The 18029-nt window shown below is 39.9% G+C and overlaps 1 protein-coding gene across 1 annotated transcript; it reads left to right on the forward strand.

The window, feature by feature from the left end:
* Window positions 1–5728: 5728 nt before the first annotated feature.
* On the forward strand, window positions 5729–11931 carry hsp90ab1 (heat shock protein 90, alpha (cytosolic), class B member 1). Its single transcript, XM_058378876.1, has 12 exons — window positions 5729–5887; window positions 7137–7280; window positions 7501–7707; window positions 8056–8215; window positions 8362–8495; window positions 8640–8957; window positions 9223–9388; window positions 9504–9694; window positions 10062–10209; window positions 10307–10575; window positions 11017–11350; window positions 11446–11931. The coding sequence occupies exons 2-12, from the start codon at window positions 7137–7139 to the stop codon at window positions 11556–11558; spliced, it is 2184 nt and encodes a 727-aa protein (XP_058234859.1). The 5' UTR covers window positions 5729–5887; the 3' UTR covers window positions 11559–11931.
* Window positions 11932–18029: the final 6098 nt, after the last annotated feature.

Below are 18029 nucleotides of genomic sequence, written 5' to 3' on the forward strand. Positions count from 1 at the left end.
TATGGAAATATGACTCGGAGATTAAATATCACATGTTGGTCAGCCAGGACATAGATTCGTGTTCGTAGATTATTTAATTCTGAACGATTAAATGTCCTAAATTTCCCTTGATCAAACAGGACATGTTTGGTGTCTGAACGTTGCTTCCGTTTTTTTCTGCTAAATCGTGGGAACAGGGTGGAAAATTAAATTTCATGTTTAGCTTTAAATATACACCGATTAGCCTCAACATTGTCAAGTAGTCTAGCCAAAACATTTAATTTTGACCTTTGTTAAAGTCACTCAGATCCTTATGTTTGTCTGCTCACTTTCTGCCTACAGATCAGGTATAACATTATGACCACTGAGAGGTGAAGTGAATAACACAGATGATCTCCTCATCATGGCACCTGTTAGTGGGTGGGATATATTAGGCAGCAAGTGAACATTTTGTCCTCAAAGTTGATGTGTTAGAAGCAGAAAAAATGGGCAAGCATAAGGATTTGAGTGAGTCTGACAAATTGTGATGGCTAGACGACTGGATTAGAGCATCTCCAAAACTGCAGCTCTTGTGGGGTGTTCCCGGTCTGCAGCGTTCAGTATCTATCAAAAGTGTCCTTTAAGTCCTGTAAGTTGCAAGGTGGGGCCCGTGGATGCTTAAAGGATCTGCTCCTAACATCTTGGTGCCAGATACCACAGAACACCTTCAGGGATCTAGTGAAGTCCATGCCTCGATGGGTCAGGGCTGCTTTGGATGAGGAGATAATCAGTGTTGTCACCTGTCAGTGCTCAGAATGTTATGCCTGATCTGTATATTAGGCAGCAAGTAAATAGACAAACATAGGATTATATTTATAAATAAATTATAATTTAATTATAATATTTTGGCCAATCCAAAATCCATTCAATAAAAAATGGAAAAGTAGAATTGCTTCTTTAAAATAATACTGATAGAGAAATACTAATAGAGTTTATTTACAAAACTTCCAACAATATCAATGATGAATATGAAACCAAAATCTTTCTGAGTAAAATTAATGAAAAAGTTTGGATTTTGTGTTTATTCTACATTAACACACATTCTCTTACAGGACCTTCATTCCTCTGGTGCATGTGTTCCGCCCCTTCTCACATAAAAAAACAATAACTCATCAACCTAGATTAATTTTACATAACAATGTAAAGGAATCAAACTGTAAAAGTTGATTTGAGCCTATCCTGGTCACAGAGGGCACAAGGTGGGAGAATTTACCACTGATAGGATGACTAGATAGGATCTATTACAGGACACCATGCACATACACATTCACACCTAGGAGCACTTCAGCATCCTGCCATATTTTTTAAAGGGAGAGGAAGCCGGTGAACCCGGAGGAAACCCACACAAAACCATGGAGAGAACATGTCAAATCTCACCCCGAGCTCAAGATTGAACACTTAGAACTGTGAGGGGGCAACACTTCCTAAAATGCCACGGTGTCATCCCATCCCATGGAAATGCACTTGCGAATTCAAGGAAATACACACATCATGTAAATAATATATGAAGAAAGGTTGAATGTGAAAAAATAACATGTGTAAATTAATTCAATTCAATTCAATTCAGTTCAAAACGTTTATTGTCATGTGCACAGTGAGGAAAACAAGTTTCCCTGTACAATGAAATTCTTTCATTGCTGTCCACAGTGAATGCCAAGACAAGTGCAAAAACTATGTGAAAAATAAAAACATACACATATATATACACACACAAACATGACAAAAAAAAACAACTATGTGCAATTATGTTGCACATAGTTGTTATGTGCAACATAATTAGAAATATAGACATATAAACATATGAAATATGTTTATATGTCATAGAAATATAAACATAGAAATATAAATGCAGAATTAGAAATATAGACTATAGAAATATAGACTAGGTATATCTGTACAACTGGGATGCAGCTACTTGATAATGGCAGCTGTAACATTAATAAATGTGCAATATAAGAAGGAGAAATTTATAGATAGATGAGACTAGTCTATGTCCTCTGGCTACCTGTTTAAACGTCTAATGGCTGAGGGAAAGAAGGAGTCCCTTAATCTGGAAGTCCTGCATTTCACACTCCTGTACCTCTGTCCTGAGGGTAGGAGTGTGAATGTTGGGAATGGTTGGGGTCCTTAAGGATGGAGGCAGCTCTCCTGTGGACTCTGCGGTGGTAAATGGTCTGCAAAGAGGGCAATGGAGTCCTGATGATCTTCTCAGCAGTCTTCACCACTCTCTGCAAATGTTTGCGGTCCCTCACAGTAGTGCAGCCATACCACATGGTGATGCAGTTGGTTACGACGCTCTCAACAACACAGCTGTAGAAGTTGTTGAGGATTTTAAGTGACATGCCAAACTTCCTCAGCCTCCACAGGAGGTACAGCCACTGTTGTGCCTTCTTACCCAGCTGGGTGGTGTTGAGTGTCCAGGTCAAAGTCAAAGTCAAAGAAGCTTTATTGTCACTTCAACCATATATAGCTGATGCAGTACACAGTGAAATGAAACAACATTCCTCCTGGACCAGAGGTGCTACACAGAACAAAAACAAAGTACAGGTGATGCAGACAACCATAGAGCTAAACTATAGTACAGTTAAAACTAAACATACAACATAATTGCACAGGATGACAAGACAGTGCAGACCAAAGCAATACACACATAACGCCGACTATGTTCAAAAGGATGGTGTTTGACAGTGAGCGCAAAGAAGGATAGAAACAGGTTTAGGGTCAGGTGAGGTCTTCGCTAATGTGGACCCCCAAGTATTTGAAACTGCTCACTGCCCTCTCCACTTCAAACTCTCGGATAAACAGTGTCTGTGAGATGAACAGTGTCCGTGAGATGAAGAGTGCCTGTGAGATGAACAGTGTCTGCGAGATGAACAGTGTCTGCGAGATGAACAGTGTCTGTGAGATGAACAGTGTCTGTGAGATGAACAGTGTCTGTGAGATGAACAGTGCCTGTGAGATGAACAGTGTCTGTGAGATGAACAGTGTCTGTGAGATGAACAGTGTCTGTGAGATGAACAGTGTCTGTGAGATGAACAGTGTCCGTGAGATGAACAGTGTCCGTGAGATGAACAGTGTCCGTGAGATGAACAGTGTCCGTGAGATGAACAGTGTCCGTGAGATGAACAGTGTCTGTGAGATGAACAGTGTCCGTGAGATGAACAGTGTCTGTGAGATGAACAGTGTCCGTGAGATGAAGAGTGCCTGTGAGATGAACAGTGTCTGTGAGATGAACAGTGTCTGTGAGATGAAGAGTGCCTGTGAGATGAACAGTGTCCGTGAGATGAACAGTGTCTGTGAGATGAACAGTGTCTGTGAGATGAACAGTGCCTGTGAGATGAACAGTGTCTGTGAGATGAACAGTGTCTGTGAGATGAACAGTGTCTGTGAGATGAACAGTGTCCGTGAGATGAACAGTGTCCGTGAGATGAACAGTGTCCGTGAGATGAACAGTGTCCGTGAGATGAACAGTGTCTGTGAGATGAACAGTCTGTGAGATGAACAGTGTCTGTGAGATGAAGAGTGCCTGTGAGATGAACAGTGTCTGTGAGATGAACAGTGTCCGTGAGATGAACAGTGTCCGTGAGATGAACAGTGTCCGTGAGATGAACAGTGTCCGTGAGATGAACAGTGTCCGTGAGATGAACAGTGTCCGTGAGATGAACAGTGTCCGTGAGATGAACAGTGTCCGTGAGATGAACAGTGCCCGTGAGATGAACAGTGCCCGTGAGATGAACAGTGTCCGTGAGATGAACAGTGTCCGTGAGATGAACAGTGTCCGTGAGATGAACAGTGCCTGTGAGATGAACAGTGTCTGTGAGATGAACAGTGTCTGTGAGATGAACAGTGTCTGTGAGATGAACAGTGTCTGTGAGATGAACAGTGCCTGTGAGATGAACAGTGTCTGTGAGATGAACAGTGCCTGTGAGATGAACAGTGTTTGTGAGATGAACAGTGTCTGTGAGATGAACAGTGCCTGTGAGATGAACAGTGTCTGTGAGATGAACAGTGCCTGTGAGATGAACAGTGCCTGTGAGATGAACAGTGTTTGTGAGATGAACAGTGTCTGTGAGATGAACAGTGTCTGTGAGATGAACAGTGTCTGTGAGATGAACAGTGTCTGTGAGATGAACAGTGTCTGTGAGATGAACAGTGTTTGTGAGATGAACAGTGTCTGTGAGATGAACAGTGTCTGTGAGATGAACAGTGTCCGTGAGATGAACAGTGTCTGTGAGATGAACAGTGTCCGTGAGATGAACAGTGTCTGTGAGATGAACAGTGTCTGTGAGATGAACAGTGTCTGGTGAGTAATAAATGGATCAAATATTTAAAAAAAAAAGCACCATATTAGATGTGAAAAGAAGCCGGGACCCTGGTGTATTGAGCAGACATGATGTCTCCAGGGATCCCAGTTGATCCTGAGCTCTGGTTACTGTCTGTATCGAGTGCCACATGTTCTCCATCCCCTTCAAACCGTTCTGCAGTTTCCTCTCACTTCCCAAAAACAATTACTGGTTATGAAGAAATTTATTAAAATTGAAATACGAAAAGTTCTTGTTTAAAAACGAGTATAAAACATTAGAAGTAAAGCATTTTAGAACACAAGGAAAAATTGTGATTGTGATTATCCATGGGAAATCTAATGCTGCAGGAATACAGCCCATAGCTCTTAGAACATATTTGTGAAGAAACTCATCTCAAAACAGAGAAAAAACAGAGATTAAACATATGATTATGTTACTATGATGTATATATATATATATATTCCTGTGGTATGTATATAAATATATAATGTTACTATGCTATGTACATTGGTTTATTTTCTTTATATATATATTCCCAGAGTCAGCCCTCACTGACTTCATTTATAACCGGCGGGAATGTCGTTAACGGCTGTTATTCCGGAAGAGCTTGTACTCTGAGTTTGACAGACGTGTGACGTCACTGCAGGGCGGGTTTTCCAAGGAAAGTGCTAGAAAGAGCAAATCACAGCCGCTTCTTATCTGTGATATCCTTCCGATCCAAAATAAAGTACTGCAGTTCGTGATTTCTTTTGTTTGCCTACCGTTATATGGTACGCTATAATCTGATCATATTTATATAAATGCGTATTGAGATGATGATAATAATCGTGCTGAAAGAAAAATCCTTAAAGATAAAATTTAATCTTTCAAATTTGTGATTCGTCCTTGGTACCTTGGCGCGCGGCACACCTCAATAATTACCCCAAATTCAGAATATAAATATATATATGCACACCAACAGTATACAAAATAACAATGGTACGAGTCATATCGTTGTAAAATCTTTTTTATTTACAAATATTTTGCGCACGATGTGATCTACACGTTATGTAAGTGATCATGACGAATGATACATCATTTCAAAATGTAAATAAAATCAGTATATATTGCCTATATTTATTTATTTTTTTTGCTTTCTGTTAACATGTGTATATTGTATACTTTGTGTCTTTGTTATATGGCTGGCGAACTTTAAGCTCTGGCAAGCATTTATTTCACCGTTACAGTGAAGCGCTTTCCGTTTACTATGACAACTCAACGTTGCCTTCGGTTAAGTCCCAAATCACGTACTAGCGCCCTAGCTCGTACGTCAACACGCTATATGTCACTGTACAGTAAGAAGTGTACTAGCTTGACATAGGATTCATAAGCTATTTGGCTAGGAACCTATGTTGCTCCATTGCAGCTATCCGGCGGAGTGATACAGCACTCTCTGCATATATAAAGTATACACTCTAGAAAAATCATCCCAGTCCTTCTTTCACTCCACTGCATCAGTGTGCGGAGGAGATCGGAAAGTGTTTGGTAGCATTTTGTTCAAGAGAGTCAACGAAACGAAAGTCAAGGTACGACGTTTTTCGCGTATTATTCAATAGTAAGCAATCGAAGTCGGCGGAAGCCTTTTTGTGATTTGATGACTTTAGTTAGGTTTTATGATGATGGCGTGTCGAGGTTATAATTCAGCCGGCAACAAAGATGGTGGTAATGTGGGTGGCTAAATCGGCTAGCTTTTCGCTTGATCTGATTTAAAAACCTTGATCTTGTATTCGCGATAAATCGTTTATTCAGATAGCTAATTCTCATTATCGGCGGTTTGCCCAGAAAGGCTGCTATTAGGCAGGTGCAAGGGTAAAATCCTAGCAAAATAAGGATATTCCTGTAGAAAAGTGTATCATTTCGTTTTAAATGTGTATATTTCATTGGTTGTGTAATAAAGTAGAAATGATACGAAGTCATGAGTCAAGTGTAACGTCGACAGAAACAATGGGTCTCGTTAGCACGTTTCGCTTTTTATGAACCGGCTCCGTCCCACATGGTGCGCTGCGCCCTAAGTAGGCGCCATACTGAGGGAGCGAGAGAATGGCGCTTCTGCACTCCGCAGTGCCCTACGCGTCTAATAGCGAGACGTTTGGGATTCAATTACGACCGCAGTACTCTTTGCTCACCTTAATGCCTTCTTTTTAATGGTGTATTAATCGATAAGCGTGACTGTTACATAAAGCTCTATTATTATAATAAATCTTGTACAAAAATAAAGTTCCTTTAATTGGTTATAAGCTTTATTAGGCAGTTTAATTTTACATTTACGAATTCACATTTATTTTTAGCCGTTTTTTTTTTTAACTAATCATCGGATATATGATTTTTAGTCTAAGTAATAATCAATAATACACTTTGTTAAACACCTTCCTCTGCTCGCTCGTGGGCTTCCATGAAGCACGTGGCTCCTTCTTTGTGAAGCCGGAAGTTCGGCCATGTTGAAGTGTACCGCGGGACATGGATGTAGGAACTGCATGGAACGTCATTTTGAGTCAATAATAATTTTTTTCCCCCAATCTACAGTTTTAACCAGACACGTTCATACGTTCAATGATTTTGTATACATTTTATTATTTTCATAATTGCCTTCTTGGCATATATTAGATCTTTACGCGGGTTTTTTTTTTTTTAGCTTGCCGGTAAAACGCAAGTAATGCTTCTATGCGTCTTGTGTTTTAAGGGGATAAAAGGACATCAGCATGAAGTGATTTATCTGAAAATAAACATTTTTGAAATCAGCTAATTTTTTTTTCTTCATCCATTTGTCTTCCTCAGATGCCTGAAGAAATGCGCCAAGAGGAGGAGGCTGAGACTTTTGCCTTCCAGGCAGAGATTGCTCAGCTGATGTCCCTCATCATCAACACTTTTTATTCCAACAAGGAGATTTTCCTCAGGGAGCTCATTTCCAATGCCTCTGATGTAAGCCTTATTTCAGTAAAAGAAGATGCGGGTTGTATCAAGATATAAATTTTATCTGTATCGTGGGGGGGGGGAATAAAGTTTCAAGTATCTGGAGTAGTAGCATGCATACAGAAATGAGCAGCGCATTATTGATGAACTGCAGATTTCTCAGACTAATTTTGAAAAGCTTTTGTAAAGAGATTATCATTTTGATCATGTTTGTCGGTTTGTACCGTAGGCCCTTGACAAAATCAGATATGAAAGTCTGACTGATCCAACTAAACTGGACAGTGGGAAGGACCTAAAGATTGACATCATTCCTAATAAGCATGAACGCACACTGACTCTTGTCGACACTGGAATCGGCATGACCAAGGCTGACCTCATCAATAACCTGGGAACCATTGCAAAGTCAGGAACCAAGGCCTTCATGGAGGCTCTTCAGGTAGAGTGTCACAAACACAAGCCACATTTCGCATTGCATTAATGACAGTAATGCACTATAAGAACAACAGGGAAGGAAATATGGTCATTTAGTACCACATTGGCAGATGGGCTGATTCTGCCCTTGGTGAACAGGGTTTGGATTTAAAGTGCATCTACCTATCTATTAAACTGTTCAGAGTTAACAAATTGCTTGACTTTTAAATGGCATGGACACAATAGTCTGGAATGCTGAATCTGATGACTGTGGTACTGAAGACCATACAATTTCTATGCATTTGCATAAACAATACTTGTACAGTAATTAGCTATTTATCTGATTTGTTTTTACTCACCTCACCCCCCTCAGGCTGGTGCAGATATCTCCATGATTGGGCAGTTTGGTGTGGGCTTCTACTCTGCCTACCTGGTGGCTGAGAAAGTGGTGGTCATCACTAAAAACAACGATGATGAGCAGTATGCCTGGGAGTCCTCAGCTGGTGGATCCTTCACAGTCAAGGTTGACCATGGTAAGTTGATTCTAGTGCACATTTAAGATTAGTCAGATGCCTGCATTTTATAATGTTCACTCCATTAATAAAAGTACAGTGAATTGTTTAAGACTTGTGGTGTTTAACATTTAAGCAAGTTACTGACATTAGGGGTCCGTTTTCAGGTGAACCTATTGGCCGAGGAACTAAAGTCATCCTTCATTTGAAGGAGGATCAGACAGAGTACATCGAGGAAAAGCGGGTGAAGGAGGTGGTCAAGAAGCACTCTCAGTTCATTGGATACCCCATCACACTCTTTGTAAGTGTTTTGGTCATTGTAGTTGGGTCAAACCATGTTGCTGCATTGATCAGTGATCCTGGAATTTGTTCCAGAAGCAGAAATATTGTGGCCATGGCTTTGCATAAAGCAGTACAAATGTTGAACATTATGAAATGTCTGTAGGTTGAGAAGGAGCGTGATAAGGAGATCAGTGATGATGAGGCAGAAGAAGAGAAGGAAGAGAAAGAAGAGAAGGAGGAGAAAGAGGAGGGAGAGGACAAGCCCAAAATTGAAGATGTAGGCTCTGATGATGAAGAGGACTCCTCCAAGGATAAGGACAAGAAGAAAAAGAAGAAAATCAAGGAAAAGTACATTGACCAGGAGGAGCTGAACAAGACCAAGCCCATCTGGACCAGGAACCCTGATGACATTCCCAATGAGGAGTATGGAGAATTCTACAAGAGCCTGACCAATGACTGGGAGGACCACCTTGCTGTTAAGGTACAATATCTAAATCAATATGATTAATCAAAACCTTTTAGCAAGATTGAGTCTCTGGGCAGCAAGAAGTGGACTTGAAGTTTCAGGAAGCAATGGGTTGCATAATGGTCTTAGCTGTATTAAGTAACTTGTTAAATCCTTTTTTTTTTATAAATATTTTTGACCCGTGGGTTCTGTGTACGTTTTTAAGCATAGTTGCTTTCAAATACCAGTTGTTTGTAGTAATATGTTCAGCGCACTCATTTCCTTTGTGTCTATTCCACAGCACTTCTCTGTTGAGGGACAGCTGGAGTTCAGAGCTCTGCTCTTCATCCCCCGTCGTGCCCCCTTTGACCTCTTTGAGAACAAGAAGAAGAAGAACAACATTAAGCTGTATGTGAGGAGGGTGTTCATCATGGACAGCTGTGAGGAGCTCATCCCCGAGTACCTGAGTAAGATCAGCCCTCAAGCCCCGATACCTGTGAACTTTCATATTTCTCTCAAATATGACTTGCAGTACAGTGGCTTAATACAGTTGTATTGGATGTTTTTATTTATTCACCTCAGACTTCGTCCGTGGTGTGGTCGACTCTGAGGATCTTCCCCTGAACATCTCCAGAGAGATGCTGCAGCAGAGCAAAATTCTGAAGGTGATCCGTAAGAACATCGTCAAGAAATGCCTGGAACTGTTTGCTGAGCTCTCTGAAGACAAGGACAACTATAAGAAGTTCTATGAAGCCTTTTCCAAAAACATCAAGGTAAGATTGGCCCCTGTTAATGTGCAATTATAGAAGTTTACCACTATGTACTTCGGGCTGTTGCCTATGCAATGACTGCCTTTTCTGGCTTTTTTTTTTTTTTTTTTTGCACTCCTATTTGTTTACCATGGATTAAGGTTTCTCTCCTTTATGTGGCTGCTGTAAACTAGTACGTTTTGTCTAGTATTAATGACGTAGTTGTCCTAGTATTGTTACCTTCAGCTGTAATGCCTTAATCCTTTTATTGCTGTATAGAGTATATAGGCTTTTCTTAATGTAGCAAAACACTTTCATTTCTAACAGGGTACATCTCCCATAAGGGAAAAATTCTTAGATACGTAAAGAATAATACCATGGTGTTTTGTAGTTGGGCATCCATGAGGACTCCCAGAACCGCAAGAAGCTCTCAGAGTTGCTGCGCTATCATAGCTCTCAGTCAGGAGATGAAATGACCTCACTCTCAGAGTACCTCGGCCGCATGAAGGATAACCAGAAATCCATTTACTACATCACTGGTGAGTTTTGTGCTTGCCAACCCCCCCCCCCCCCCCCTTTTTAAATAATTAGTTCACTTTATATGTGAAAGGTTCTGAGAAACTTTTTCTGCCCCAGGTGAGAGCAAGGACCAGGTTGCTAACTCCGCCTTTGTTGAGCGTGTTCGTAAACGTGGCTTCGAGGTTCTCTACATGGTGGAGCCCATTGATGAGTACTGTGTGCAGCAGCTGAAGGAATTTGAGGGTAAGACCCTGGTCTCTGTCACCAAGGAGGGGCTGGAGCTGCCTGAGGATGAGGAGGAGAAGAAGAAAATGGAAGAGGACAAGGCCAAGTTTGAGAGCCTCTGTAAGCTGATGAAGGAGATTCTGGATAAGAAGGTTGAAAAGGTAAACATTAGCGTGAAATTGTATGATTTTTGTCCTTCAGGTGTGTTTGTGTAGACCACACCCAAAGAGAATTTTCAGTCTTGGATTTGACATGAATTGAGTTGCTTGGAGAGCCACCAAGACCTCCAACAATAATCCTTAATCATATTTTGTTGTTTTTAGCATCAGTAACCATAATTATTGGATACTGTCACTGAATGACTAAAACCAACAGAAAATCCTTCTGACTGTGTAATAAGTTAATTAAATCTGCATAGAAGTATCTCATGTCCATTATGTACATTTTGTAGGTGATCTCTATGCTCTAAAATAGCTTTTTATACTAGGCAACAGAAAATGACTAGCATGTAGAAAACTGCCCATGGTTTTTCTCTGATGTGGTCGTGTACATTTTCTGTGCTTACAGATTTGCATGTGCTAATCTCTTCCATATTTCCACAGGTTACAGTGTCCAACAGACTGGTTTCTTCACCTTGCTGCATTGTGACAAGCACGTATGGCTGGACTGCCAACATGGAGCGCATCATGAAGGCCCAGGCACTGAGAGACAACTCCACCATGGGCTACATGATGGCAAAGAAGCACCTAGAGCTCAATCCTGACCATCCCATCATGGAGATGCTGAGGCAAAAGGCAGAGGCTGATAAGAATGACAAGGCTGTGAAAGATCTGGTAATCTTGCTGTTCGAGACAGCGCTGCTCTCCTCAGGCTTTTCTCTGGACGATCCTCAGACACATTCCAACCGCATCTACAGGATGATCAAATTGGGACTTGGTAAGATTTTATACACTAAATGACTTGGTTCTTGTCATTGCTGATTAATTCTATCAGTATCATTGTGTTACTAAGTGTTCTTCCTTTCGTTGTAGGTATCGATGATGACGATGTGCCCTCAGATGAACCAAGCTCTGCTCCTGCTCCAGAGGAAATCCCACCACTGGAGGGAGATGATGATGCCTCTCGAATGGAGGAAGTTGATTAAACCCTTATAACATCTATTTACCCTTTCAGCCTCACTTTTTTTTTCCAATGCCATTCGTTTTGCCCTGTATTGGTGCAATTTTTGGTCAAACCTTTTTTTTGTTGTACAAATTGTAATTGGATGGTTCGTCCAGCTATAATTGGAGTACCTCGCTGCACTGAGCTTCCTAAAGTGAGGGGCCAAGGGGAATTCTGGGTATTAACATTCCATCAAGATTCCAGTATAGAGGGAGGGGTAAGAGGGTTGGCTCTGCTGCTCTACTTGTTAAGGGGTGGACTGCAAAATGTGTTGTGCCTGAGTCCAGGCCGGTGTCTGTTCAGTGTGTGGTTTGTTTTTTTGTTTTTTTTTGCAGAAATTAAATGTACTACAATGATTTTAGGCTCTTGTTTCTTCTTCCTTTAAAAAAATGCACACAGATGACTCGTCAAGGACGCATTAAAGATTGTAGCAGTCTTCTATTAAGGTATTGGCTTTAGTATAGCTAGCATTTAAATTAAAAATTTACAACTAGGCATTGCTTTTTATGGGACCACAGTTTGAAAACTGATCAAAGATAAAGATCGGGTGATGTCTTTTCTTTCCTGAACTGGCACTAAAGTAAAGTGTATCCACAGGAACTTGAGAAATGTGTAGTCATGGCATACATTTTATGTTCTTAACTTTTCAAAAACCAGTCCAAGCCAAAAAAGCTGGCTAAAGTTCAAATATGAGTGTCCAGGTTATTGTAGATATCTTGTGCTATTAAAAGTTAATAGCACAAGAAGGCTTTGTTTAGCTACATCACATTTTATAATACATCAATACTATACACTGCTCAGGCATAACATTATGACCACCTGCCTAATATGTTGGTTCCCATTTAGCTGGCAAAACAGCCCTAACCTTCTGAGACAAGGACTCCACTAGATGCCTGAGGATGTTCTGTAGTATCTGGCAACAAGATGTTAGCAGATTCTTTAAAGTCAGCAAAGAGGAACATAGTGTTATCTAGCATGTAAAATGCTAAACAGTAGTCATATATTTTCCATAGGTATACTGATTTTGTCAGGAAAAGATTTGAGCTTTGAGTTAAGTCCCCAGTGAAAATATGCTGGTCAAAAGCAGTCAACCTTTACACTCAACACAGCTTATTCAGCAAGGAAAAATCCTTCTACATCTTCAGTTGGTTAACTGGATACCAAGTTTCTTTGAGTGTTGGCTAATATCATAAAATAATACATTGTTATTAAAAGTAGCTATAGTGTTAGCTGCCTTGATTTTATGCCATCATAATTTGTTCATTCATGTTAGCTTGCTAGTTACACTGGTCAGGAATAACATTATGAGCACTGAAAGGTGAAGTGAATCTCATCATGGCACCTGTCAGTGGGTGGGAGGCAGTATTCCTGGTCTGAAGTGGTCACTATCTATCAAAAATATCCTTTAAGTCCTGTTCCAGATACCACAGCATACCTTCATGGATCTAGTAGAGTCCATGCCTCGATGGGTCAGGGCTGTTTTGGCAGCAAAAGGGGGACCAACACAATATTAGGTCATAATGTTATGCCTGATTAGTGTATAATGTCAGTACAATGAGTGAACTAAAACTCCACTGAGGGTCTGTTAGAAAGTTTTACAACAGAATAGGACATGACGATCACATAAACTGTCAATTGAATACCTCCTACAAAGTGCAGTTATCATATAGAAAACTTCAGGTCAGCTTACAGACATCAAGGTCAGCTTAACCTAAAATAGATTGTGGAAAAAAAAATTTTGATCCAAGGGAATGGTGGCGGTTAAAGCTTTTAACATAGCCAGTCACTAGGCCTCAGAGAATTTTTGGCTTCACTATTGACCACGTGCTTAATATTATTTTGATCCCCCTTTTGCTGCCAAAACAGCCCGGACCCGTCGAGGCATGGACTCCACAAGATCTCTGAAGGTGGTATCAAGATGTTAGCAGCAGATCCTTTAAGTCCTCTAAGTTGTGAGGTGGGGCCTCCATGTGCCTTGATGGGCAACTTACAAGACTTAAAGGATACTTTTAATAGATACTGACCACTGCAGACCGGGAACACCCCACAAGAGCTGCAGTTTTGGAGATGCTCTGATCCAGTCGTCTAGCCATCACAATTTGTCCCTTGTCAAATTCGCTCAAATCCTTACGCTTGCCCATTTTTCATGCTTCTAACACATCAACTTTGAGGACAAAATGTTCACTTGCTGCCTAATATATCCCACCCACTAACAGGTGCCATGATGAGGAGATAATCAGTGTTACTCAGTTCACCTGTCAGTGGTCATTATGTTATGCCTGATCAGTGTACACTCACTGGATTAAAGTGAGCAGGTCATTCAGGGAACTCCGTTAAAAAAGAACACTTTCATGATGCTTCCACTGGGTGGCGCTTCTCAATCAGGACACAAAGAAGTTCATGAAAAACAAAACCCAGTAACATGAGATACAGCAGTGTGTCATTTAAAAATGTACTTTTGCATTACACAGTACTGAATGCAAACAAAACAAAAAAAGGAAAATATAATAATACTAATGATTAACACATAAATAATACATTGTGAGAACTGTATATTTGTTTGTTTGTTTGTTTTACCAGTCACAGAAAGGTGAGTTGGCTACACTCATGTTTCAGATAAATTTTCAATAAACTCTATACAGTTTAAGTAAATGACCTTAAATCACATCTGGAAAAAAGAAAAAATCCAAAATGTCCGCTGTCATGTTATCAGCTATATGATGATTTATTATCGTGTCAGTATGTAAGCTGCTGAAGTCATTCATTTAACCTATTGTGCTTAAAATCATGCATTTAGAAATATTGCATCATGATATTTAGGCTTCTTCTAAGTCACATGTTTTAGAGAAAAAAAGAGGCACCGCTGAGGGGGTGGTGGAGGAGGCCTCTGCTGACACGCTCTTGTCACATCCTCAGGTGCAGGAATGAGTTGCTCAAAGCCACAAAAGAGAATTTCAGATCCTATCTTATCTCTTGCTGTGAATCACATTAACTGTGCGGTTTGAGTTGATCAAACTCCAGGGACCAGTCTGCAGATGATTTACAAATAACTGTCCAATAACAGGTGCTGCTTTTGCCATTTGTCTGATTGCTGAAACCATTTTGCTGAGTTTTACCAAGAGCAGAAATTAGGATGTAAATTTTGTTTCCTAATGAGCACAGGCCACTGTGAAAAGAAAAAAATTCTCTGACACAAACCTGGAAGAAACCTTAAGAGGGGGGAAAAAGAAAACTCCAAAAGGGAACCTATTATTATCATCACTACCATTACAATATACCATAAAAAGTGTTTTAAAATCTATTCAATATTGATCAACAATTATTAATCACGGCACAAAAGGTTCATTTACGTGACGCATAATAAAGATAAAAGCATTCCTATAAATGTCTATAAAATAACAAAAAAAGCCCACCATAGGGTTGCCACTTCCTGTGGAAACTTAGGTCTTTTGTTTAATAAAAAGGAAACTGCAGTCTTCAATTTCTAGGTCTGCCATTTCCAAAACACCTACATAGTTTAAGAGTTACAACAAAGCAGGAAGCGAGGGTGTTTTCTAAATCTGGGAATCCCTCTGCACCCACGGCCCAGAAAAGCTCTCAGTGGGACGCACTATGACCACGTCTCTTCATATCAAAACAACATAAAACGATTGTGCACACTCAGTGAAACACTGACTCATTCCAATTTGGTTTGATACTTGAGGGTATGGGGGATCTCATTTGCGTCAATCTAATGTTTGACAGATGCTTGTTAACTGTTAACTGACCTTTTTCTAACATTTTAATCAGACAAACAACTTGTAAGCGAATACTTAGAAATGCTCTCGCGTCGTGTGAAGCTCGTGAACCTTTAGACTGTGCAGATCTCTTTAGTCAATCCATCAACCTTTGCTTACACGCACAAAAAGCCTTGTCCTTTGATTTCATTATTCACACTGTTCTAGCCAGAAAAGAACAGACTTCCCATGTTAAGTCTTGGTTTTAAGCTGATTAGAGACCGTTTGTAATTTAGAAAGCAGGACAAAATTGATTTTATTCTCTTATACACTGAAACAAGCCATTTAGCACCAGATTCCTTTGCAGAATACCTGACCATGATTTTATAAACCAACACAAGTTCAACAAATCCGCAGACGGCATTTTCCTATAAAGGCACAGGATGACATTTACAGCAGATGCCCTTATCCAGAGTGACTTTATCCCATTTATACAACTGAGGGTTAAGGGCCTTGCTCAAGGGCTCAGCAGTTGCAGCTTGATGGTCCTGGGAGTTAAACTGACAACCTTTCAATTGGTTCACAGTCTTAACCTCTGCAATGTTTACTACAATGAAAAGTGGAAGAATCTATCCTAAAATGCAATATTTATCATTAGCAAGAATCGGATTTGCTGCCTAGTCAGTTAGGTTAACTACAGGAATGGATGCTGTTCTATTTTAACATGGCAATAGCGAAGAAAACAGAAAACAGGCTAATTGATTTTAATATAGCCAATTAGTTTTAGTTTATTAGGGCAATGTTTTTCATCAGGCAAAGAAGATATTCTTTATTTGAAATGAGTCTTTGCTTACTTCAGCACACTGAAACATTTTCGTGTTCAGATGCGCAAAGATAGCCCTAACCACATTGTGCAACCTAAGAAAGTCCCCATAGATGAATAATGGGCATGATTCTTGAGGTTTTTTTTCCCTTTTATCACTGATGAACATAACTGTGCGCTTTAAATTGAAATGATTGAACGCTAAACTGAAATGTGAATAAAATGTTCTGGACTATATTTAATTAATACATACACCAATCAGGCATAACATTATGAGCAGTGAGAGGTGACGTGGATAACACCGATTATCTCCTCATCATGGCACCTGTTAGTGGGTGGGATATATTAGGCAGCAAGTGAACATTTTGTCCTCAAAGTTGATGTGTTAGAAGCAGGAAAAATGAACAAGTTTAAGGATTTGAGCGAGTTTGACAAGGGCCAAATTGTGATGGCTAGACGACTGGATCAGAGCATCTCCAAAACTGCAGCTCTTGTGGGGTGTTCCCAGTCTGCAGTGGTCAGTATCTATCAGAAGTGGTCCAAGGAAGGAACAGTGGTAAATTGGGACAGGGTAATGGGCGAGGGCCAGAGCTCATTGACGTACATGGGGAGTGAAGGCTGGCCCGTGTGATCCGATCCAACAGATGAGCTACTGTTACTCAGATTGCTGAAGAAGTTAATGCTGGTTCTGATAGAAAGGTGTCAGAATACACAGTGGTCAGCACTGTTTTGGCAGTGAAATAGGGACCAGCACAATTTCAGGCAGGTGGTAATAATGTTATGCCTGATCAGTGTATCTTACAGATGAGAGAAACAGAGATTTCTGAGATTTAAAGTCATTTAAAGCTCCAAATAAATATGCAAGGACTGAGCATATTTTGAAACTAATATTTTAACTCTCAGATAATAAAGTATAATAAAGTATTGTAAGAGACTACATTTACAATTATCACCCCATATTCCACTATAGGTGAGTGCAAAAGTTTTACTAAAATCGAATTTTTAATAACATTATAGAGCAGAGCTTCATGTGTGCTCATTTTAAAATATCAAACGTGTAATTTAGGGTATTAATAAATATAAAAATGTATATAATATTAGTCCAAAGGTGATATCACCAGTTTAAAATGTATGGCATTCCTTATTCACTTACTTTTACAGCTTCCAGCCTTTTTCATACGCTCTGAATAGCTTTTGAATCCTTTCACCTGTAATATTAACCTACTGCTTCTTCCAAAAAAAATATCTTACCTCTAACTTTGTCCTTTTTGTAATGATATTTTTAACGATGACTTTCTTTCTTCTGCTTCTTTTTAAACTTTCTCAGAATTCTTTGTCTTGATACAGGATACACCTACGTTTTCTTAGAATTACTTTTTTTTTTGCTGTCTTTTTTTTTTTTTTGTTTTTAGTGCACAGGAGACACACACGTTTGCACTCAATGGGACATATCATATAATGAGCCTACTTGACAAACGGGTGAAAATGGAAAAAACGGATGGCTTTTTCTACATTGTTGTTATAATACTGAAGGCTGAGAACGATCCTTTTAACAATGTTCACATGAAACAAGTTTCCTGCCCCAGGGGTGAACCTCAAGGGAACCTGATTGAGCTCAACAGTTAATGTAGAGGTTCATTTGGTGTTTTCGGTTGAGCACATAACCCAGTAGTACTGGAACCGGACATCAAAACTAACAAATGACGCTGCTAGAGGAAGGAAAATGATAAAAGAAGATAAAAGCATTTACAGATTAACTCTCTACATTCCACTCTTCCCCATCAAACACGCCTTCTTTTTGACCCTTTCTGGATTTTTGCCCACGTCGGTGGTTGAAACTGTACTTGAGTGGGTGTCTCTCTGTTTCTGGCCAAGCTGATGGGATTTTAATGTAAACCCCGTGGCGTCACTGAAA

Source organism: Hemibagrus wyckioides, linkage group LG25 (genome assembly GCF_019097595.1).
Source record: "Hemibagrus wyckioides isolate EC202008001 linkage group LG25, SWU_Hwy_1.0, whole genome shotgun sequence".
Taxonomy (NCBI): domain Eukaryota; kingdom Metazoa; phylum Chordata; class Actinopteri; order Siluriformes; family Bagridae; genus Hemibagrus; species Hemibagrus wyckioides.

Excerpts from the sequence above, each read along its gene's own strand:
- hsp90ab1 (XM_058378876.1), top strand. The coding sequence starts at position 7,137 with ATGCCTGAAGAAATGCGCCAAGAGGAGGAGGCTGAGACTTTTGCCTTC. Across the intron at positions 7,281-7,500 it reads TCATTTCCAATGCCTCTGAT|GCCCTTGACAAAATCAGATA; the intron begins GTAAGCCTTATT and ends TTTGTACCGTAG. Across the intron at positions 7,708-8,055 it reads CCTTCATGGAGGCTCTTCAG|GCTGGTGCAGATATCTCCAT; the intron begins GTAGAGTGTCAC and ends CACCCCCCTCAG.